The 26,222-nt window shown below is 44.4% G+C and overlaps 1 protein-coding gene across 4 annotated transcripts in view; it reads right to left on the reverse strand.

Moving 5' to 3' along the window:
* Positions 1 to 26,222, reverse strand: part of inpp5a (inositol polyphosphate-5-phosphatase A) — a 192,264-nt gene that overhangs the window by 90,366 nt on the left and 75,676 nt on the right. For all 4 annotated transcript variants that reach the window (XM_036960462.2, XM_021580257.3, XM_021580259.3 and 1 more), the window contains exons 3-4: positions 16,502 to 16,602; positions 15,380 to 15,467 (exon numbers count right to left, since the gene is read on the reverse strand). In XM_036960462.2, coding sequence (XP_036816357.1) covers positions 15,380 to 15,467; positions 16,502 to 16,602 — 189 coding nt within the window. The remainder of the gene's footprint in view (positions 1 to 15,379; positions 15,468 to 16,501; positions 16,603 to 26,222) is intronic.

Consider the following 26,222-nt stretch of genomic DNA (forward strand, 5'->3'; position numbering starts at 1 on the left):
ATAAAGGGTTGTAGGCTAAGAGAGTAGAAGAGAAAAGAGAAAAGTTACACAATAAAAATGCACTTAACTCCAGAATGAAGCCCAGCAGTAATTGTGTTATTAGATTATTTTGGTCCCCCTCCTCTCTCTGATTTTGAAAGGCCATTTAGAGTCATTGTGATGGTTGGAGTGAAATAAATGGGCTCCTACGTTAACCTGGTGTGTGTGTGGTTGGAGGACTGTAAAGCCGCCATCCTATCCCATGTGAGGTGCTGTGTAAGTGAGGACGGAAATGAGATGATCACATTGTTGGGTCTTATTAACCAACAAAGCTGACAGCCACGGAGACCAGCGGATCTACCAATTACCCCAATCAGACCGGTTAGGGGCCACACGGGGACCACCAAACACACTCCTGCTACGGCTGACACGCCCTGACAGACTCTAATGCCATTAGAACCATGGATCTACGTTTTTTTTATTTATTTACCTTCCTTATGACACACACAGGCATCATTACTCCCACTGGAGTGGTGCTGCAACCAACACACACTGAGGTCATAGCCGTCTCCATTCTCCAAATACCCATACAGTGTCAACCTGTAGAGAGTCCTATGGATAGCTGGATGCTAGTGGCTAACAGAATTTCCCTGCTTCTCGGGACACATCCATATCTCACAATTAGTTGCCAACGAGGCATGTGCTGACAAACAGGGGAGGGATGTCCTGATTAAGAGAGGCCATTTGTTCCTGAAGGCCCATGGATCACTCGGGGATCAGTCCAGTCCACTGTTGCTCAGCGATACCATTGCCATGGAAACCGTGTCGTACATCTGACCTGTCTGTGTTAGACGATAAGACCAGTGTCCTGGACATACAGTGGTTGGTATAATTTGTTATTTGATTAAAATCCCCACTAGCAGTTGCAAAAGCAGCAACAATTCTTCCTGTGGTCCACACAAAACATGGCATAATACATCACAATAATAAACAAGAGCAGCTCAAGGAAAGAACTACATAAATGTCAAATAATCTAGAAATAAAAAAAGGTTCTGTACTGCTCAACTGTTAATCCAGTCCTTTTCTATACCTCCCGTTTCTCAAAATTAAATTTTTTGGTGAAATGTGTAAACATTTGTGTAATTTAACAGAGTAAGTAAGAATACATTCAAAACCGGAATCAAAACAATTGCATTGACACACACGACCTTATGGAGCAGTAAAAATGTGTCGCCATTTAAATTGCCAGCAGCATACCACTCTGCATACCACTGCTGGCTTGCTTCTGAAGCTAAGCAGGGTTGGTCCTGGTCAGTCCCTGGATGGGAGACCAGATGCTGCTGGAAGTGGTGTTAGAGGGCCAGGAGGAGGCACTCTTTCCTCTGGTCTAAAAAATAAATAAAAAAATATCCCAATGCCCCACGGCATGATTGGGGACACTGCCCTGTGTAGGGTGCGGTCTTTCGGATGGGAAGTTAAACGGGTGTCCTGACTCTCTGAGATCATTAAAGATTCCATGGCACTTATAGTAAGAGTAGGGGTGTTAACCCCGGTGTCCTGGCTAAATTCCCAATCTGGCACTCAAACCATCACGGTTGGCTCATTCATCCCCTGTAACTATTCCCCAGGTCGTTGCTGCAAATGAGAACATGTTCTCAGTCAACTTACCTGGTAAAATAATGGATAAAAGTCAAAAAATTAATGCCCAACTACATAAAAATGCAACCATTTCAAAGATTTTACTGAGTTCGAAGGGAAATCAGTCATTTGGCCCTAATCTATGGATTTCACATGACTGGGAATACAGATAACTTAAAAGGGAAAAAAAGTTAGTGGCGTGGATCAGAAACCCAGTCAGTATCTGGTGTGATCACCATTTGCCTCCTGCAGCACAATACATCTTATTCGCATAGAGTTATCAAGCTGTTGACTGTGGCCTGTGGAATGTTGTCCCACTCCTCTTTAAATGGCTGTGCGAATTTGCTGGATATTGGCAAGAACTGGAACACACTGTCGTACAGGTTGATCCAGAGCATCCCAATCATGGTCAACGGGAGACACGTCTGGTGAGTATGCAGGCCATGGAAGAACTGGGACATTTTCAGCTTCCAGGAATTGTGTACAGCTCCTTGCAACGTGGGGCCGTGCATTATCATGCTGAAACATGTGATGGTAGCAGATGAATGGCATAAAAAGGAGTCTCATGTTTTTGTCACGGTATCTCTGTGCATTCAAATTGCCATCGATCAAATGCAATTGTGTTCATTGTTCTTAGCTTATGCCTGCCTGCCTGCCCATACCATAACCCCACCACCACCACCATTAGGCACTCTGTTCACAACGTTGACATCAGCAAACCCCTCGCCCACAACGCCATACACGCTACGCTGTCTGTCATCTGCCCGGTACAGTTGAAACCAGGATGTATCCATGAAGAGCACACTTCTCCAGTGTACTAGTGGCCATCGAAGGTGAGCATTTGCCCACTGAAATTGGTTATGATGCCGAACTAGTCAGGTTAAGACCCTGGTGAGGACGATGAGAACGCATTTGAGCTTCCCCGAGACGGTTTTTGAGAGTTGTGCAGAAATTCTTCGGCCAACCCACAGTTTCATCAGCTGACCGTGTGGCTGGTCTCAGATGGTCCCACAGGTGAAGAAACCGGATGTGGAGGTCATGGGCTGGCATGTGGTCATGTGGTCTACATTTGTGACGCCAGTTGGACGTACAGAGAAATTAACAAATTCTTTGGCAACAGCTCTGCTGGACATTCCTGCACACTCCTTCAAAACCTGAGACAATGTGTGGCACATTTTAGAGTGGCCTTTTATTGTCCCCAGCACAAGGTGCACCTGTGTAATAATGTTTAATCAACTTCTTGATATGCAACACCTGTCAGGTGGATGGATTATATTGGCAAAGGAGAAATGCCCACTAACAGGGACGTAAACAAATTTGTCCACAAAATTGACAAATTTTGGGGATTTTTTCTTCAGCTCATGAAACATGGAACCAACACTTTACATATTGCGTTCATATTTTTGTTAACTGACAAATGGTACGCTACTAAAGAAGTTCCAGTAGATTAAAGAACATTTTTATACAAACATACATATATATATCAGCTAGCATTACATACTGTAACTATGTTTCTAGGACATACCAGTCTTTCACAATTCATCAGAAAGTGGCGGAAGTAGGCAGGGTTAATTGGAACAGGCTGCGGGGTTAAATGTAACACTGTTTCCAATGGTAAAAATTAGGGGTAATTGGAAAATGTTCTGATTTGAAACCAATATTTCGATGAAGATACACTAAATTGTCCAAAAATATTTTCATATCTTTTAGGCATATCATAACGACCAAAAACAGAGTAGCCAAAAGGTATATATTTTATAGAAGATACTTTAAGCATTCAAGCATGACTTTTAAGCATGACTTTTAAAGGTATCATCTTAGTTGTACTGGCAAAGTTATATTTAGACACATATATTCATTACATGTATAAATACCTTGTAAAACACCATAGAATTTACATGTTACAATTTACCACAAAAAATACAACAATTATTGTCATGAACTATACCAAAAGGCCTCTTCTTACTGATAAAAAGTATATAATGATTAGTTACATGGGGAATGTTCCACAGGTCAATAATAAAAAGAGACAGCAAGAATATTTTGAATATTTAAATAAAATAAAAATCATGGATTTAAGCAAAACATAATAGGCAGGTAGATACACTAACCAAGCATTAGCACATTGAATAACAGCTTTCTCAGTGGTTTCTAATTTGAGTTATTTGGTTGTTACTTTGTACCCAGTGTATATTTGTGCCCCAGTCCCCATTACCATAGTGACCTGTGTCTCTTTGTTCCGGCCCAGAACTAATCTGTGTCCACTGCTGAGGGCTGCCTGCCCCTCCCCACAAACCCCTCAATGCCACTGCTTCATGAATTATTAAATGCATGCCAATAATGAATAGATAGACAACAGTGGGCTGAAAAACAAAGGCAACCTCTGGGTGTTTAATTAGCAGTGGGTGTTGCTCTGCATTTCTGATCAGGCCATGGTAATGGACACCTGGCAGCTGAGGACCCACTCTTCCCGAAGGGGGCGTTGCGTTGGTCAGCTTCCAGGCAGTCCGATCCATCACGTCGCCTGTTGACTGGCTGTTTGTGGAACCTGGCCTTATTAATTATCAGCTCGTTTGGAGCGGTGGGGGTGGTAAGAGCTCCTCTGCAATCAATGCAAACTGTCGCTCCATGAGAATTCCTGCGGAAGGCGATTAAGATCAATCGGACTGGGCTGACATGATGGGTCTTTTCCTCTCCGAACACGACAGGACAAGTGGGAAAGCTCCTGGGATAGAGCTGTGGAAGGTGGTGGATCTTGTCTTTATAGATAGATAATCCATATCACTGTTTCCTCTGGTGTATTAGAGTATAAGAAGCTACATATAACTTTTGCCTCTGGGGGTGCTCTTGAGCCAAAAGGGGTCCCTTAAAGGAGCAGTGCAGTCAGAAATGTGATTTAACATTTATTTTTATGACATTGAAAATTATGAGAATGCCATTTTCATGTAAGAGTTGTTTGAAAAAAATGCCTGGAATTTCAGCTTGTTCATGTGGGATGGAGTTTTTAGCCCAGATCATGACATCACAATCTGATCTGATTATTCTGATCAATGACCAGTCATCTTTTATTTGCATATATAGCCTCCTACTTTATGCTCCAATCCGGGCTGTGTATGCAAATATATTTCAATTTGTATCAACACCCACACGATCTGATGGAGCATTTCAATGGCAAAAGGAGGCTCAGGGAAATAAATTAAATATATTTGGAGTTATTTTTATAAAATAAACAAAGTAATTCATTAGACATAGCGATGATTAAAAAAACAGACAAAAATAGAGACAGAAATATTGTCCAGAAATTACATCATTAGCATATCTAAAAATTGTCCCACCTGGAATAATATCAACAAACTATTAGTAAGTCTAAGTAGTAGACATCAGCAAAACATGAGTAAGCCAATAAACAGATGCAAGCCATCTACACACAGGCAGAAGTAACGACTCAGTCTCAGTATTCAAGTACTCGTACATACATGACCTAGATACCGGCGCCCTCACACACAGACAAGCTCCCAAATCAAGGGTAACCAAAGTCAGTTTCATGTCATTAAAGCAAACCTCTTAGAGAACGCAAGCGGTCTATAGCACACATACACAGAGAATGCATACTTGCTGTACAGAATATACCATACAGGATTGCATGGTAGGAATTGACAGGGGAAAAAACAAACATTTAAAATGCACTGTCTTGAGTGATATGTATAGGATCGGTATAGAAGCACACAGACTGAGGACATCCAGATTTGAAAAAAAAAGACCACCGATTCTATTTGATCAAACATCTACAGCATATTGAAGTCTTAACGCAAACGATAAATAGGGTTAGACGGGTAAACATCTCTCCATATAACCCCTGTCTTTGGTCAATGATAATACCCTCAACATTATCTCGTGAAGGCCTCTCTGCTCTGAGAGGAAAAGGGAGCACTTGAGAGGGACTGGAGTGGAGCTCAAATACGATCATGTTCCTGGGGGCTTAATCTGTTGCATAGACAGATAAGCATCGCTCTGACACTCATGTTAATAAAGGGGGTTTTCAAGAGACGCCGGGAGCAATTTAGCAACGCCTCCCCTGACACCCCAACACACACGCCACAAATCTTAACAGCACACACTCTCAGCGGCAAGTGCCACTTACAGGGATGTCATGCCATTCACCCCACTGTATTCACCTAATGGTTCTGATGAGGATAGTAGCAGTTTTGACTAGGGTGGAGACATTTGCTATGATTTGTAGTTTATTACGGGAGAAGTATCTCTTAGAAAGTGACGTGGCATACCTACACAGAGCCCAAAACATCAGGAACCTCATCCTAATATCGAGTTGCGCCCTCCTTTGCCCTCAGAACAGACTCATTTGTCGGGGCATGGACTCCACAAGGTGTCAAAAGCGTTCCACAGAGATGCTGGCCCATGTTGACTCCAATGCTTCCCACAATTGTGTCAAGTCGGCTTGATGTCCTATGGGTGGTGGACCATTCTTGATTCACACGGGAAGCGGTTGACACACTCAAAACGATGCGTCTGGCACCTACTACCATACCCCGTTCAAAAGGCACTGAAATATTTTGTCTTGCCCACTCATCCTCGGAATGGCACAAATACACAATCCATGTCTCAATTGTCTCAAGGCTTTAAAAAAACAAATCCTTATTTAACCTGCCTGCTCCCGTTTCATCTACACGGATTAAAGTGGATTTAACCAGTGACATCAATAAGGGATGATAGCTTTCAGAGCAGGTGTTCTTAATGTTTTGTTCACTCAGTACACATTTGTGTATTTGATGTACTTTTGTTCTAATGAGAATTGTTTCAGAGCTTAGTGTGTTGTAAGAACTCATTAGTGCATGGGAATACGTGTGTGTGTGTGTGCATGGGGGGGGGGGGGGGATTATGGGCATGTGAGGGCCCTCAATTGCGGGAGGATTATGGAAATCAAACCAGAGAGATTAGCTAATGGGGAAGTAATGGCCAGTGTCTGCCTGGGTCAACTGGGCCATGCAAATCAAGTGCTGCTGCATGGGAGAATTAATACCCATGGGAATCAGATCAGCTAGTAGCTATGGGGCAGGGCCACGGACTGACGCCAAGCACAGAGGGCAGCTTTCACCAGGAGTGGAGAGGAGAGCAATGGAGCAGAGGAGACGTCGCCAGATAGTGCCCTCATTGACGTCAACACTCAGCATGTAATCCCAATGCCTCGTCTCCACTGAAACACCGACCCACTCTATCTCTCCCTGCTCATAAAATCGCTATTCATTCACTCTCGCTTGTAGGATACAGGAAACAAATGTCCTTGTATTCAATCGATAGCAGTTGTCGGGTAGGAAAGTTAAAGGGTCATTTTTTTTACATTTTGAACTTCACTCGGGCTCCCGACTGGCGCAGCGGTCATAGGCACTGCATCTCAGTGCAAGAGGTGCCACTAGAGTCCCTGGTTCGAATCCAGGCTGTATCACATCTGGCCGTGATTTGGAGTCCCATAGGTCGGCGTACAATTGGCCCAGCGTCTTCCAGGTTTGGCCGGGGTAGGCAGTCATTGTAAATAAGAATTTGTTCTTAACCGACTTGCCTAGTTAAAGTAAGGTTGCATAAAGAATAGTCATCTCCAGCACAACATCAACACGTGAAAATGGCACGTTTCTATGTTTTGAAGATAAGTGTTTCTCAATGATATCAACCAGGCTATGCCAACTCATTATTGGTTAAAATCACATGTGGCACAGCAATGATGTCATTGGAAACACATCCTCCTCTAAATGTTTTATTACAAAATGTAGAAATGTGCAATTTTCACATATGCTGGGGTGGTGCTGGAGATTAAGGGGAATTTCACAATTTATCAACTTCAAGTATGAGGTTTTGGATGTTAAGTGGTTTACATTGGTTTTTGACTTGTGACATATTGTATGTTGTGTGTTAGGGACATAGTTTAACCCTGATTCAATATGAGATGAGGCGGGGAAACATCCGGAGTATGAGGATACTTGACCGGCCTCATCATGAAAGCAATGGAACATCATTTCACACTCATCAGAGTTTTTTTATTTTTTATTTTTTTGAACGTCAGAGGGCTTTTAATTTAGATTTGCGGCAGGCGGTCTAACGCTGTTCCCCCATGCATGGCCTCTCCCCTCTCATTTTCATTCCCACCCACTTGTCACAACCATTCATCAGGACCCGGGCAGAGGACACTTGCCTGCCTACTCACAAATGCATGGAGCAGCCAATAAAATTAACCTTGTGGCAATTGTTTTACCACACATTTGATAGCCGGGTGTCAGCTCATCCGTTACGGGCCAGGAAATGTAAAAAAAAAGTCAAGCTCCAATGTGCAAAAAATGATGACTAAAGGGCCATCAATAAAGCATGGCTAATGCCAGATTATGGAGTTAAGACCAGATCTATCAATGCCAGACTGAATGGGGACAGAGCAACTTCCTAGGCCTGCTCATTTGGGTCGAAGAAATACACAGTAATTTGCTGGTAGAGGAGTAGAGACGGCCAGATATATTTACAGTCCAGCACACCAACATCCCTGACCCAACCCTGCTGCTGGCGTAAGGGTGGGAGAGAAGTGGGAGTCGGGGTGTAGGAAGGGGGAGTGAGGGGGATGTTTATTTGCGCTCAACACCTCCTAAGCGATCAATATTTTTAATTTGGGTCCGAGTTATTATTTTTCACATCACTGCGCCGGGGAGCTGAGTAAAGTGGCTCATATTTTAGCGCTAAAAAGATCGATATGACAGGCTCACCTTCACTCTGCCCCTCGCCGGCTGGGGTCCGCACATCATAATGTATGGTGGCAAGGTGCACCTGGCCGCCACATGCTGGAATCACATCATTATCTGTGCTGGCGATCCACCCCACCCCCCACCCCACCACCCCCCAGACAGTCCTGATTTACTCCCCGCCCAGGTCCTGCCTGCAGCCCCCACTAAACCAATCCCACCACACACAAACACTTAATCAGAGCTCTGTTTATGAGGGTGAAGGGGACGGACTGTGTGTACGTGCGCTTGAATGTGTGCTTGTGTCAGATGCTCATTTTTGTGCTGGTCCAGAGGAGGGCATAGACCAAGTTCCATAGATTAGGCTCCTTGTATTAAATGCATACATTTTTCGGCATCTCCTTTCAATTAATTATATACACATGTTCAACCTACATTTTTCCAGGGAGGCACAGCCTGCTTTCTCTCCCTCATAATTCACTTCTGATGGCAGATTCATTGATTGTCGCTCAACACGTCCTGTGTGTGTGTGTGTGTGTGTGTGTGTGTGTACAGTATGCGCTTACTTGAATGCCCTGAGTGCATGACTGATGGTCAAGGAGAGTTACGGCACAACAATGATGACATCTACTCCATTCAAATTGCCTCGCCTGCACTGTACTTCTCACCATATCGAAATAAGAGCCCAGAGATTTAGTTTTCAATATTTTAACCTGCTTATCCTCACAATGCCATCTCCCTGACCATGAGGGTGGAGGGGTTTGTGTGTAGGTGGGGGTTGGTCCTCCTTGTTGAACCTGTGTGTGTGTAAACCAGCGTAGCGACCACCCTGTCGTTCTCTCTCGCTCTGTAAATGCAGAGCAGGGGATGCTTAAGGGGTAAAGGATGAAACGATCCCCCATCATCTGGCCTTAAAGGGGGAGGGGAGATGGTGGTGCACCGTGAAAATAGGTGATGAGTACAACGCAAGTGAACACACACAGTCCCAACCCCCGTCACCGCAGTGGGCCACTAAGTGTTCATAAATTCCTGGGTGCAGTTTGGATGATTGCATTACTGTGGCCTGCTGGAGGCAGCCGTTAAAGATGCAATGTGTCACATTTTGGGCGACCCGACCAAATTCACATAGAAATATGAGATATAGATCTGTAATTCTCATTGAAAGCAAGTCTAAGAAGTGGTATATATGTTCTGTGTGCACTATTTCTATGACCACTATTGTTTTCACTATATATTTTACCTCTTGGGGATGTTATTCGAAAACATAATGTTAACTTTCACTGCTATGCGGATGACACACAGCTGTACATTTCAATGAAACATGGTGAAGCCCCAAAATGCCCTTGCTACAGCATGTGTTTCAGACATAAGGAAGTGGATGGCTGCAAACTTTCTACTTTTAAACTCGGACAAAACAGAGATGCTTGTTCTAGGTCCCAAGAAACAAAGAGATCTTCTGTTGAACCTGACAATTAATCTTAATGGTTGTACAGTCGTCTCAAATAAAACTGTGAAGGACCTCGGCGTTACTCTGGACCCTGATCTCTCTTTTGAAGAACATATCAAGACAATTTCAATTGCAAAAATCAGAAACTTTCTGTCCAAAAATGATGCAGAAAAATGTATCCATGCTTTTGTCACTTCTAGGTTAGACTACTGCAATGCTCTACTTTCCGGCTACCCGGATAAAGCACTAAATAAACTTCAGTTAGATTTCAAGGTTTTACTGCTAACCTACAAAGCATTACATGGGCTTGCTCCTACCTATCTCTCTGATTTGGTCCTGCCGTACATACCTACACGTACGCTACGGTCACAAGACGCAGGCCTCCTAATTGTCCCTAGAATTTCTAAGCAAACAGCTGGAGGCAGGGCTTTCTCCTATAGAGCTCCATTTTTATGGAACGGTCTGCCTACCCATGTCAGAGACGCAAACTCGGTCTCAACCTTTAAGTCTTTACTGAAGACTCATCTCTTCAGTGGGTCATATGATTGAGTGTAGTCTGGCCCAGGAGTGGGAAGGTGAACGGAAAGGCTCTGGAGCAACGAACCGCCCTTGCTGTCTCTGCCTGGCCGGTTCCCCTCTTTCCACTGGGATTCTCTGCCTCTAACCCTATTACAGGGGCTGAGCCCCCCCCCCCCCCCCCCTTGGGTTGTGCCGTGGTGGAGGTCTTTGTGGGCTATACTCAGCCTTGTCTCAGGATGGTAAGTTGGTGGTTGAAGATATCCCTCTAGTGGTGTGGGGGCTGTGCTTTGGCAAAGTGGGTGGGGTTATATCCTTCCTGTTTGGCCCTGTCCGGGGGTGTCCTCGGATGGGGCCACAGTGTCTCCTGACCCCTCCTGTCTCAGCCTCCAGTATTTATGCTGCAGTAGTTTATGTGTCGGGGGCTAGGGTCAGTTTGTTATATATGGAGTACTTCTCCTGTCCTATTCAGTGTCCTGTGTGAATCTAAGTGTGCGTTCACTAATTCTCTCCTTCTCTCTTTCTTTCTCTCTCTCGGAGGACCTGAGCCCTAGGACCATGCCCCAGGACTACCTGACATGATGACTCCTTGCTGTCCCCAGTCCACCTGGCCGTGCTGCTGCTCCAGTTTCAACTGACCTGAGCCCTAGGACCATGCCCCAGGACTACCTGACATGATGACTCCTTGCTGTCCCCAGTCCACCTGACCGTGCTGCTGCTCCAGTTTCAACTGTTCTGCCTTATTATTATTGGACCATGCTGGTCATTTATGAACATTTGAACATCTTGGCCATGTTCTGTTATAATCTCCACCCGGCACGGCCAGAAGAGGACTGGCCACCCCACATAGCCTGGTTCCTCTCTAGGTTTCTTCCTAGGTTTTGGCCTTTCTAGGGAGTTTTTCCTAGCCACCGTGCTTCTACACCTGCATTGCTTGCTGTTTGGGTTTTAGGCTGGGTTTCTGTACAGCACTTTGAGATATCAGCTGATGTACGAAGGGCTATATAAATAAATGTGATTTGATTTGATTCCCGTTCTGCCGTTTTAGCCGTTTTTTTTTTTACTTTTGGTTTTGAACACCAGCTTCAAAACAGCTGAAAATACAATATGATTGATTATGGAAAATATATTTTGCAGCGGTTTAGGTGGTACAATGATTCTCGACACAGTGACCACTTGTTTTATCACATAAACTGAAATTAGACAAACGATTAGAATTTGAGCAACCAGGAAATGGCGGAGCGATTTCTGCATATTGCACCTTTAAGGTCTCACCGCTGGAGCAGGCTAGGTTGCTGCTGGCAGTTTCTGACATGCCTCTAAATGGGGCCCAGCCCTCAGCAGCTTTTCCCTCATCCCAACCACGGAGACAGAGCTGAGCTACTCAGGGAGGCACCATTAGGTTTGAAAAGAAAAGAGCTGGGAAATAATAATGTGAACCGACTAAAGTCTCAAAGTAGGCAAAACCTTGACAGGAAGAAAACAAAAACCTTAGATTGAACTTCCTAATTTGAAAGCTTAGGAATGCGTACCTTCCGTTGAATCTGTATGTGGGTCTCAGTGTGTATACAGAACGTAGCTGCATGTACGTGTGCGCACACACAGCACAGACAGAGCTAACTGGATAGACGGAACAGGAAGCTGATGGGAGTGCTCCTAGTGTCTCTCAGGGTGACAACACTCTAGTCTCCACACCAAAGGACACCACAGGGGAAATCCAATCAAAAACATCCAGAGGAGGTGTCAAAAAGATGGCACCCAGCACAAATAGCAGCTAAACAGATTAAGCCAATGTGACAGCTGGTTTGAGAACAGACGCGGACGCAGGAACGGAGTGCGATTCTTGTCAGAGCAAAGAGCCTGATTTATCCTCTGGCCTCTCACTCCCGTCTTGTGGACCAGAGCAGGGAAGGACGCCTTTAATTTCCCATTAAAATGCTCTGGAACAACGGAGGGCTGTGTGTGTTGGTGTGTGTGTGTGTTCATTTGTAGGTCACTTGTAGCCATTGACTCGACGCAGAAGGTGTGTGTGTGTGTTTGTAGTAAATACTGTTATACATTTTTCATAATTCTGCGATGACGCATAGAAAAACAGAGTGAGTGCTGTGACAGAAACAGAAACACACACACACACACACACACACACACACACACCCCCAGTCAGTCTGTGAGGAACGCTAGCCTAGGTAATAAAGGCAAGGCATTAGTGAACATCATTCCACATGACACCCCAGCAGCCCAAAGGGCCGGGCCCGTGATAAATATTAATGGCCTGGAACAAGTGGATTGGGAGTTGAGTTATCAGGGCGGGCTTTCCTAATTGACATTTTACCTGCTGTATACCTTAACAGCCCCGTAAAACACCAGGCCTCGGCCTGAGGAGGATGTGTCACTCAAGACCCCCCCCCCCCCCTCCCCCTCATCACTGCACAGCACACACACAGGAAAGATGTGGAGGTTAAGGCTGGCCTGCATCCCTCACTGTCGGTCTGCATCCAACACGGCCTCAATGCCTGATTGACGGACTTACTCTGGTATGGAGTTAGGACCACCGTGTGCTAAATTGGACATAAATCTTAGTCCAGGTTATCACACAGGGGGGGGGAAATCAAAAATGTTATATTATACAGTGTCCTACTAGGTCCTACAGTATAGCCTGTCATACTAACAAAAACCCTACCCTCAAAAACCAGCCGCCTCTTTGACCATATTAGCCTGTTGACATATTCGTCTCATCACAAATCAGAAGAATCAGCCAGTGCTTTCTTGGTAAATTAAGAGGTGTGCTCAAATGACCCAAACAGAGATGCACCTCGCTGACACAGCTCGCACACACTCAGCCGTGTGCTTCATTAGGTATGGTGAGGCTGGCTGTGGCGAGAGGGAAGCATATGGCACCGCCATCCAGCCAGTGTACCCGACAGAGACAGACAGGTCAAGTAAACACTCCCTCAGGTCATTACCATACACTTTCACTACATTATAGCACACCCGCTCGCTGCCGCACTCACATAGATATCCCCGAAGGAAAACACACACCGGCTGCCATTACTGGTAGGCTCAGGGAGCCACACAGGGGTTGCCACTTACATTATCTGGAAATTGACAGGCAGAGCGGACAACTAACAATTACCCACGAGCAGAAATCGAAGTTTGAGTAAACAAATAGGAGTGATGTCATCCGGACTAAATGGCAAGCCCTGTGTGAAGCGCACTGGAGAGAGTCTGTATCCTTACTGTCGCCCCGATTTGAATATCTATAAACATATACATTTTGTGGTTTGTATACATGCATACATACATACATACACTTATTCAAGATATGAGAGTCTAAAAAGGACCACACACAGCACACCGAATGTTGATCTTCTGTTCGTCTGCCGACCGTTCAGCACGCTGTGTTTTAAGGACCACCCGCTGGTGGATGTCTGACTGCCAACATCTTCATGCGATTCAACCTTCAAAAATCGCTTTGCACCTGGTTCGCAAATTACAGCCGGCACTCCGTTCAGAAATGCTAAGTACTCTCGGCCCGGCAAACGCTATTGGCGTGTCAGAGCCTTATATAAACTTGGGAGAAATAAAATCAAAAACAAGTGGATATAATCATCATCACCTAACCGAAATGGCAGTTAATTATTTTAGCAATAGGGCAAATGGTTCCAATACGTTCATAATAGGTTTATGAAAAGAGCATTTTTGACTGGTGGTGGTGGTGTGATTTACCACTGTTTGCTGTTAGGGAGGGAGAGCAGTGTACCGTGGTAATAATACCTCCTAGGATAGAAAGGAAAATCATGACAGACACGGCTCAGCAGTCAAAACCACACTGATTGTTAGCGGGTTCCTTAAACCACATCTATTCCCTTCTCTTTATGGGCTCCAGAGCCAGAGAATTAACCATCACTTCACTTCTTCCAAATGTAATGTTGGGAGTGCAACATTAGCAGCATTAAATGTGTGTGTGTCCAACGTGGGGGAAAGGGCCACGGTGTCCGGATGAAACTTTCAACTGGTATCGTCAACACTGAGTATCTGGCTCCACCTAGTGGCCATGCAATGCAACTGACGTGTAGTTGCGCATAATCTATAGAGGGAACAGGCCACAAAATTAACCGAGCAACAATTTGGCCCAAGCATTGCACATCTTTGTGATAATTACATCACTGGGGCCCGAGGTTCCCTGCCATCCAGGACCTCTATGGCAGGCAGTGTCAGACTCCAGCCACCCAAGTCATAGACTGTTCTCTCTGCTACCGATGCATCAAGTCTGGTACCAAAAAGACCCTGAACAGCTTCTACCCCCAAGCTAGAAGACTGCTAAATAGTGAACCAAATAGCTGCGTGGACAATCTGCATTTTGACCCCTTTTGCACTAACTCTGACTCATCACATACGCTGCTGCTACTGTTTACTATCCACCCTGTTGCCTAGTCACTTTATCCCGACCTATATGTACATATCTACCTCAATTACTTCGTACCCCTGTGTACATTGACTCGGTACTGGTACCCTGTGTATGTAGCCAAGTTATTGTTACTCACTCCTTGTGTTACAATTTTTCTGAATATTTTTCTCTCTGCACTGTTGGGAAGGGCCCGTAAGTAAGCCTACACCTGTTTACGAAGCATGTGACAAACACAATTTGATAACACTTGAAAAGTTGCAGCTGGTTTGCAGATCCACAAGACATTCCATACCATCTAGCACCGCCTTGTGGCGGTCTACCATTATTGCGCATTCTAATAAAATACTGGGGTCCACAAAGCTGAGGAAAATGAGTCTGAGGGTTGAAGTCCCTCAAATAATTACTTGATTGAATTTCCTAATTCATGTCTTACTACCATCTGAGCTTCCCCAGCTTCAGCTTCCATCTTTCCTCTGCCATCTTATCTAAATGTCACCGATGTGTGTAGAGCGTTCTGATGGAAATGGCTGCTGTGCAACACCCAGGAGAATACAGCACCTCTGTTGCGAGTCAAGACTGTGTGCAGTAAACAAAGCTCTCCTGAGACTGAAAGGAAGAGGACCACTTAGCAAGGGCAAATGGACCAGCCGCACTTACTGTGAAATGCTCCTGGGATTTGTAGTTCTCGTCGAGGTAGACACGGACTCTGTTGTACTCCTTCATGGCATCACTGGACAGCAGCTCTCTAGAAGACAGAGGACACACGTCACAATATGAAAATGTAGTTATTTCGTGTTCGTTGTTTCCGGTAGACTTCCAGTCATTGCGCTAACACTAGTTAGCAATGGCTCACGAAACTACCTTCAACTTCTTTCAAACGGCACGCAGAGAAATACAAATGGTGTCCATGACTTCCTCTGACTCTGGGCAGGGCTTAATTGACAAAATCTCACACTATCCCTTTGAGGGAGAAGAGATGAGGAAGAGGGTATTTTGAGAGTATTGGGATATTCTGCTAAATCTGTTGAGGCCTCAGACAGTCTTCTGCTTATTTTAAAGATGTTTTTATTTAACCAGGCAAGCCAGTTAGGAACAAATTCTTATTTACCATGACCAAATTTACCATGACCAAATTCTTATTTACCATGACCAAATTTACCATGACCAAATTCTTATTTACCATGACCGGCTGGCTACCTGGCCAAACTCTAACGACGCTGGGCCATCTGTGCACCACCATATAGGACTCCCAATCACAGCAAGTTGTGATACAGCCTGGAATCGAACCAGGGTCTGTAGTGACACCTCTAGCATTGAGATGCAGTGCACACCTGGACACCCTAAATTGGTTGAAAAAAATATTAATCAAGAGAATCTTTCCAAATCCCCATTGACATAAAACTTTGTTATTCCATCCTATGAATAAACAAGATAGACTACATAAACAGGCCATGCAAATAAGCTAATGGTATTCTAGTACATCCGTTTAATTATATTCAATTCATAACCTTCTGACCTTAAAAAAATGTTGTTTTTAAAGAACCACCAAAAATTAAACCAAATAAGGTATGTCACCAGAAGGTGGAGTTGTTCACTCATTTTCACTGAGTTTTTGGACATAGTTTTCCTGTGGACCAAGGTCGTGGGTGTTTCCTTGACAGAAAAATAGCCAACTTTAGTGATGATTATGGGGTATGAACACTAGAGTTGGCTGCACCTCTTCAGTGAAGGGCAATTTGAAGTGGGACCATTGAGTGTTGAGGTTGCGAGGACACTTACTTGACAAAACAATCCACGTGTGACATGGACGCTTCGTAGTTCTTCCCACCCACCTCTTGACAGTGCACTGCGATGAAGTGGGGCCTGTGTGATTGAACAGTCTGCAAAGAAGAGAACAAGGCATGGAGTTAACAACTGTCTAGATCCACTACGTGATGGTTTCAGTATGAAAAAGATCATTTCATGCACTATTGGTTAAAGCCTGTTAAGTAAGCATTTCACTACACCTGTTGTATTCGACGCACGTGACAAATAAACTTGGATTTGATAATCATTTACAACACAAGGAACTTCCCACCCAAATGATCTATCATTCTGAACTTAAGTTTGCGAACAGAAATGATACTGCCTTCCTCAAGAGAACACTGTTCTCTAAACATTCTACAGAGTCAGATCTCCACAAATAGCTGAATTAAGGGATTTTAAAGTCACAACCAGGCAACAAGCCTAACCAAAACCCCCAAAAGCACCCATTTACAGCACATAGGAACCCTATAATAAGGTCTGGTGGTTTTGGAGTTTGACAGAAGCTGGGTAACACCCAAGACTGGGGGACAAACAACTAGCAGAGGCCAAGATACATTACAGCCAACAGGGAAAAATCATCCCAGCTACTGTACAGTAGAGTATCAGACAGATGTGTCTGTGTGCAGGGTGTGACAGAGTTTTAGACGTCTCACTAGATCAATAACGAGTCTCTCGCCATTGGGAAATGTTATGTCAGAATACAGGAAACACTACAGAAAATACATGTTCCAGAACATAGCCCTGTCATAAAATATAAGGTACATGAACAAAGAGATGTTGGCGATCTACACTGCGCTACACAAACACCTTGTCCCGGATCTGTTGGGGTCGTCTCGGCAATATCTATAGTCATTGGTAAACAGCACAAACAGATCTGGGATCAGGCTAACAAATACCTGGTCAGAGAAGGAGAGCACTCAGAGCAGAGGGAGAGACGTTACACAGTCATTTCCACTCCAGTCACATGACATCTCCCGTGCCCCCCCCCCCCCCCCCTCCCCTAACACTAAGAGGTGTTTGTGAGTGCACTGCCACCAAGCCCAGAGTGTTCAGGAGTGCTGACCCGTAACGGAAAATCCATTGCTGAGTGAATTACAGTGCTCAGAGGCACTCACAGGGTCGAGCTATGGATGGTGGGCAGGCCATAGATCACCGTCACCCAGGATGTGTGGCCTGGGACAGCGTTAAGCCTGGGACAGCTCCAGGCCTGGAGGCCTACTCTGGGCCCTACTTCACTCCCCCGCCTGCATTATTCTCACTAAATGCAAAATCTAATAAAAGTAATGTATGGCAATAACACTATGGATTTTCCATCCACCTATGGCTTGTCACTTAGCTGGATGACCCAGAGACTGGGCCCCTAAGAACCAGGGTTCTCAAACTTAGAAAGATTAGTGGACCTATCAGCTCCCACTGAAAAGGTCAGACTCTCAAGGAGCTTTAGCTAGAAGTTACATTGTGTGTGAGCCTGTGGGCATGTGAGAGGGAGAATGCAAGACTGTGTGTATTTTGTGTTTTGCATCTGTCCAAGTGTGGGTTTTCTGTTTGTTTTTCCAGGCAGTGTAACTCCAGCTCTCGATTCCCATGCAGACTCATAATCCTGAAGACTAATTTAATCCTACTACTTTAATCAGAAATGCTATTGATAGAAAAGGTCAAACAAGAACAACTATTCAAGTTTCCTCCATCTTTCTGAAGGCCAACCAAACAACCCTCAGCAGCACTTTTTACTCTATCGGTTCATTTTGATTTCAGACTAAGAGTTGTAGTTGACAGATTGATTTTCAATATGAGGGCAATAAAACACACTTTGTGTACAGTCTTGTCAGCCTTAAAGGGATAGTTCCTCCAAATTACAAAATTATACATTGGTTTACTCTGCAAGCAGTCTATGGAAAAAGGTATGACAGCAATTAATGCTTTAGGTTAAGTTCCCCTGGTACGGTTTCCCCATGCTAATGTTTTGGCTTTTGTGGCACAAATCCCATTCGAGTCATGGGGACCGATATTAGCACTTTTTCGCACATCATGTCCAAGTCATCCAAAAGTACTTAAAATGTATTTTGAAGCTCAACTAAGTCAATTATAGACTATTAAACATGATGTGTGAAAAATGCAAATATTGGTCCCATGATTTGAACGGGATTTGTGCCTAATGCTAAAATGTTAGCATGTTGAAACAATGCCAGGGAAACTAAACCAAATCATGTCCATAGACTGCTTACAGGGTGAGAAAACCAATATGTAATTTGGGTGAACCATCCCTTTAAGAGCAGTAAAGATCGATCAGATGCAAGGAACTCCCTTGGTAGCGAGACAGTTGCTATATGGTGATGCCTTTAGACCACACAGTGGTGATGGACACAGGTACCAAAACGGGGATAATCTATCCATCTTGTTTGTCAAAGGGGTGCGTCCAGTCGTCCTCTCTCCCCCTCCATCCTGATTCCTCGGAGGTTCCCTTAATAATGGCAATAACATATCACCATCATCTAAAATTGCAAACCACGGAAGGCACTGGATTTCTTTGACGGCCAAACAATGTCATATATGCCATTACCATTGAGCACAATATAAAATAATCATTAGGCTTTAGCCCATAATTCTGGTTCTCAGTTTGGAAACATTTTACATTTCGACCAATACCTAACTGGAACACAACACACATCATTGACCTCCACCAGTCCAAATCCATGTATAGTAGCCTACATCTAAGCTCACGCCGATTCACACTACAGGGTTGAACGAAGCGCCGTTTATTGGGTCTGATATTTTCTTTGCAAGCCCAGTACAGCTTGGCTCGGTGGCTTGGCACAGTTTTGGCTTAGCAGTGTAAAAAGGGTATAACTTAAGTGAACACTGGCTCAACGTTTCAAACACACCACGTCCACAGCTAGCCTAACTTGGCTGCTATCAGACCAAATTGTACAATGTGTGTCGCCACAGGAGCCTGGGTTCTGCATAAGGCTGATGTTTTATGTGTCCTTATCCAATTGTCCTTATCCAATTGTGGTTTCTTTGTTCGCTTCTTTGCGTTGTTTGTAACTTATTTTGTACATAATGTTGCTAGACATCAGAAGTGCAATTACACACTTATCTCATGATAAGCTGTAGACCACACTATCTACCTAGGGTGTTTTCATCTGTATTTTTTGTAGCTGTCAACATACCACCACAGACCGATGCTGGCATTAAGACCGCACTCAATGAGCTGTATTCCACCCTAAGCAAACAGGAAAACGCTCAGGCAGAGGCGGCGCTCCTAGTGGCCGGGGACTTTAATGCAGGGAAACTTAAATCCATTTTACCACATTTCTATCAGCATGTTAAATGTGCAACCAGAGGGGAAAAAATCTCTAGACCATGTTCACTCCACACAGAGAGATGCGTACAAAGTTCTCTCTCACCCTCCATTTGGTAAATCTGACCACAATTCTAACCTCCTGATTCCTGCTTACAAGCAAAAATTAAAGCAGAACACACCAGTGACTAGATCAATAAAAATGTGGTCAGTTGCAGCAGATGCTAAGCTACAGGACTGTTTTGCTAGCACAGAGTGGAATATGTTCCGGGATTCCTCCGATGGCATTGAGGAGCACACCACATCAGTCATTGGCTTCATCAATAAGTGCATCGATGACGTCACCCCCACAGTGACTGCACGTACATACCCCAACCAGAAGCCATGGATTACAGGCATCATCAGCACTGAGTTAAAGGCTAGAGATGCGCTTTCAAGGAGAGGGACTAACACGGAAGCTTATAAGAAATCCCGCTATGCCCTCCGATGAACCATCAAACAGGCAAAGCGTCAATACAGGACTAAGATGAAATTGTACTACACCGGCTCTGACGCTCGTCGGATGTGGCAGGGCTTGCAAACCATTACAGACTACAAAGGGAAGCACAGCCGAGAGCTGCCCAGTGACACAAGCCTACCAGACGGGCTAAACTACTTCCATGCTCGCTTCGAGGCATAAAACACTGAAACATGCATTAAAGCAGCAGCTGTTCCGGGGAAACTGCGTAATCACGCTTTCCGCAGCCAACGCAAGACCTTTAAACAGGTCAACATTCACAAAGTCGCAGTCCCAGACGGATTACCAGGACATGTACTCCTGGCAAGTGTCTTCACTGTTATAGTAGCAAAGGGGATGTACGACTAGCAGGTGTCCACATACTTTTTGTCATGTAGTGTGTATCCTATCAGCACAAGACACACACACCATTGAATGTTTTTACAAGTGAATTCCATGCCAGATGTTTTTTAAAGACTCACGATGCATATGGCAACAAAAAAAAGCCCACTTTTCTCTGGATCTTCTCACAGTGGGCCTTTGATGGGTTGTAATCTAGGGAGGCTGAGTACTACTTCATGGTACTGATTAGGAGGGGGAAAATAGCGTGGCTGGAGAGTGTGACACAGTGTGCGGAGGGGGGATAAAATGGGCTTCTGAACGGGCACGTGATGTGATGAGAAGTCTTTCCTAGACACTGAACTCTGTCCACCTGTTGCTGTACATTCAATCAACAGTCTTTACAACACTGATTCTATCTACAAATCACACTCACAATCGCTCAGACAGGCTCACACACACAGAAAGACAGTCTTTTAATACATTTTGAGTCACTCTCCCCTCACACGTGAGAAAGTGCACACACACACACACACACACACACACACACACACACACACACACCACACACACAGTAAATCAGAAGAAACACATTATGTTGAAGTATTAATTATATTGTTATAACTTAGAATAAATTAGCCATGTACTAATTACCCTAGAAATAACTCCTATTTAATAGATCTAACAAGTCACGTGTTTGGATGAGCCCGGGAGTATCCTGTGAGGCCAGTGGCCCGTGACAGCCGGGTAAGGTTTCCAATGCAAATAGATTGAGGGATCAATCAACTCAGCATAACGCAATTCAAAGCATTGTTTATACTGCACTCTAGTGCCGGGATACCATTTCACTTCATTGCACATGTGGAGCAGGCAAATGCCCTGCTTTGCCTGAAGATTACTCCAGTCAGTCGGTGCCACTCTGCTGTGTGCCAGCCCAGTGGACTAGTGAAAGCTGCCTGGATGCCCATCAGATCCACGCTTACTGAACAAACAGTAACACACATTATTAAATCCTTCATATTATTACAATTATTAATGCCTTGCATGATGGTATACACTTGTCATTTGTATACTCTGGTCTCATCTGCAGGCAGGGAGTGTGACCGCATGCCTGCTTTGGGAGTGTTTGAACAGAATGTATGTCTCTGATACTAATCAAGCGTTGTCCAAAGACCACATTTTATTTCCTGAAGCTGCCTTTCGAGGAACACCCTGAAGCAAGGGCTTGTATCAACAGTAAGCTAGTTCCTTGAGTGGGACACACACACACACACACACACACACCCACACACACACACCCACACACACAGCAGGGCAAACTTGCAGGATGTCCTTTCGATTGTAACAACCGAAAAAGCAGTTAAACAGCTTTGTTCAGGATGTTGCCGTTGCCACCTTTCTGTATCTGATGGCCCGATTTCACAAGGACCTTCAAACTACCCTCCATAAAAACATAAGCAATCTGAACAAAATAGTCATTCCAGATGTGGTTTGCTGCAGTGCGAGTTGCATTCCAACACTATCAAGTATAGTGAGACATTGGACTATTTCTCAATATGAACTCTTTTTGACCCACTGTCTAAACTGTACCACTTCCAACCACAAAGTCAACTGTTTTAAAGAATGTATACCAACGGGGCAAAGATCACTTGTTGATGATATTGATGCTGCAATTCAAAAATTGCTTGCATCATCTATTCCTTACCACACAAACTTCCTTACAACCGACACCGGTCTTCTCTCATCTGTTGATAGTGTGTGTGAATGAGAGAGATTACAATATGTGTGCTAAGCTGATATATAAGTAACTTAGAGAGCCGTGTGAATAGGGGCAGGCTAACATAGTCGTGAGCATTGCAACGCTACACTATGAGCTCTAGCATACACTGGTGCTGTTCTGTCCCAGTTGCCCTAGGAGTACACAGTATGGTGCTGCTTTCCATGACGTCACCCAGCAGCACACCACATAGCTGGCATGAGCCTGCAGGCCTGCCTAGCTCACACAGCAGGGGCACACCTCTTTCTATCTCATTCATTCTTCCTTTTTCTCGCTCTCTCACGCACAGACACACACACAAGACACCCCCCCCCACACACACACACACACAGAGAAAAACACACACAGAAAAACACTTAAATCCTGAGGCAATCAACCTGTCCACGCATGCCTCAGGGTTAATTCACCGTCATAATCGCACAGCGAGAGCATGGTGAACAACTGACAATCTAAGGCGCAAATGAAGAACCCAGCTGACTCCATGACTTCTCGACTACTATATCTAATGTATGAAGGGGAGAGACCAATAGGAAATTCTGTGTTTGTGATCATCTTGAGCTCATGTGCATTTGAGTCACTTCAAAACCAAAGCACCGCGAAAAATAGTTAAGAAAATAATATGCAAATTGAGAACAATGTGCAAATTTTCACATTTGATTTTGGCTGTGTTTTTGTGCATCTGAAAGTAAAACGAAAATGTGTTGACTGTCAAAGAGTGTTCAATTGTACAAGTTCTCCCACTTAAAAAGATGAGAGAGGCCTGTACATTTTCATCATAAATACACTTCAACTATGACAGACAAAATTAGGAAAAAAAATCCAGAAAATCACATTGTAGGATTTTTAATGAATTTATTTGCTAATTATGGTGGAAAATAAGTATTTGGTCACCTACAAACAAGCAAGATTTCTGGCTCTCACAGACCTGTAACTTCTTCTTTAAGAGGCTCCTCTGTCCTCCACTTGTTACCTGTATTAATGGCACCTGTTTGAAATTGTTATCAGTATAAAAAAGACACCTGTCCACAACCTCAAACAGTCACACTCCAAACTCCACTATGGCCAAGACCAAAGAGCTGACAAAGGACACCAGAAACAAAATTGTAGACCTGCACCAGCCTGGGAAGACTGAATCTGCAATAGGTAAGCAGCTTGGTACGAAGAAATCAACTGTGGGAGCAATTATTAGGAAATGGAAGACATACAAGACCACTGATAATCTCCCTCGATCTGGGGCTCCACGCAAGATCTCACCCCGTGGGGTCAAAATGATCACAAGAACCGTGAGCGAAAAAAATCCCAGAACCACACGGGGGACCTAGTGAATGACCTGCAGAGAGCTGGGACCAAAGTAACAAAGCCTATCATCAGCAACACACTACGCCGCCAGGGACTCAAATCCTGCAGTGCCAGACGTGTCCCCCTGCTTAAGCCAGTACATGTCCAGGCCCGTCTGAAGTTTGCTAGAGAGCATTTGGATGATCCAGAAGAAGATTGGGAGAATGTCATATGGTCAGATGAAACCAAAATAAAACTTTTTGGTAAAAACTCAACTCGTCGTGTTTGTCCTCCAAAGAATGCTGAGTTGCATCCAAAGAACACCATACCTACTGTGAAGCATGGGGGTGGAAACATCGTGCTTTGTGCTGTTTTTCTGCAATGGGACCAGGACGACTGATCCGTGTAAAGGAAAGAATGAATGGGGCCATGTATCGTGAGATTTTGAGTGAAAACCTCCTTCCATTGGCAAGGGCATTGAAACGTGGCTGGGTCTTTCAGCATGACAATGATCCCAAACACACCGCCCGGGCAACGAAGGAGTGGCTTCGTAAGAAGCATTTCAAGGTCCTGGAGTGGCCTAGCCAGTCTCCAGATCTCAACCCCATAGAAAATCTTTGGAGGGAGTTGAAAGTCCGTGTTGCCCAGCAACAGCCCCAAAACATCACTGCTCTAGAGGAGATCTGCATGGAGGAAGGGGCCAAAATACCAGCAACAGTGTGTGAAGACTTACAGAAAACGTTTGACCTCTGTCATTGCCAACAAAGGGTATATAACAAAGTATTGAGATAAACTTTTGTTATTGACCAAATACTTATTTTCCACCATAATTTACAAATAAATGTATTAAAAATCCTACAATGTGATTTTCTGTATTTTTTTTCTTCTAATTTTGTCTGTCATAGTTGAAGTGTACCTATAATGAAAATTACAGGCCTCTCTCATCTTTTTAAGTGGGAGAACTTGCACAATTGGTGGCTGACTAAATACTTTTTTGCCCCACTGTATATATGTGTGTTGAACCAACAAAAAGTGAATTTACCTAAGTCTTAAATAAGCCATACAGTAACCTCTTTTTTTGACCTACTCAGTTTAAATCAAAGAACAGGTGACTTGAATGATGACTACAGAAAGCATTAGGGAGAAAATACTTCTGTCAGCACAAACACCTGTTTAAAGCAGGCAACAGTGTATTTAAAAAATAATAATAATAATAATTTTAAAATGAGGCTGATCCGATGGCAGACCATCTATGCTCGCTTGTTCTAAAAGGACTTCAAAAAGGCTGATAAAAATCCATCGCCAGCCATTACACACAGGTTTCCTGTATAAAACATGTATACGGTGTGTGACGTCTAACCTTCCACGTGTATCAGTGTCTCTCTCGGGCTGTTTGTCTGCATGTGTAACTATATATATATGTATATATCCTGGTCTTTCTGGCTCTGTGTAAATCCACATCTCTCACTGTGAATGTGACTGTGTGCTTATCCTTGTGTCTACGGCTGTGCTTGTATCCACGTCTCTATGGCTCTGTGCGAATGGATGCATATCATTATCAGCGCGTTTCTACGGTTGTCTGTGATCGTACGGGTAGCACTATCAACGTTTCTCTCTGGCTGTGTGTGACTGCGTATGTATCCATAGATGCGAGGCAGCAGCAGGGCCCTCAGCAGCCCAGAGACATAACTATCACACACACCATGGCCAGATGGCGACCAGGGACGATAAGGAGAGGCAGCATGCAGCCTCTAATCCCTTACTTCCACCAGATAGGAGATCAAGAGAGACACGAGCCCACTGAATCACTCATTGGATACGCGCACTGCACACCACTGCGCATGGATACCATCTCTACTCGCTCACTGCCACTTGCTACCGCAGTGATTCCGTTCCACAAGCTAGGAGAGACATGGGCCGACTGAAGCCCTCCCTTTCTAGTCAGTCACCCCTCACCGCACACCACTGTAGAGTACACCATCTCTACTCACTCATCGCCACCATGACTTCTCCGCTGTGTCGGTCATAGTGATACTACAGCCAAGCTGTGTCTAAGTTTAAACACAGTACTAAGGGAGAAATCGCACACCTTGAAGTGCACTGTTCCAAGACATTAACCTGTGGCGTACTACTGTAAGTTACATGGCAAGGTATTTGGTGTAATGCAGTGTAGTTTGTGAGTGTGTGTGTGCAGTTAACCTGAATTAAGCCTAGGTCTAATCCTCTTACCATTAAACAGCTGACCTGTAGCTGCTCTCTGTGCTTCCACAACCTTGGCTTGGCACATAACCAGTAGGCACAAACATGCATCATTCTAATACACACTTGACAACTAAGCTCATGCTACTCTTATTGGCATATAAGGCAATGGTCCATCTTCCTAATGGAATACAGAACAGGAGTACCCTCTTCACACTACTGAGCCAAATTAAGCCAGATCAAGCTGAGCTGTACTGCATTCGCTTGGTTACGCATCTGCTACAGTTGCTGGAATGGTGCTGGT

This window comes from Oncorhynchus mykiss, chromosome 23 (genome assembly GCF_057628025.1).
Source record: "Oncorhynchus mykiss isolate SJ-2025 chromosome 23, ASM5762802v1, whole genome shotgun sequence".
Lineage (NCBI taxonomy): Eukaryota > Metazoa > Chordata > Actinopteri > Salmoniformes > Salmonidae > Oncorhynchus > Oncorhynchus mykiss.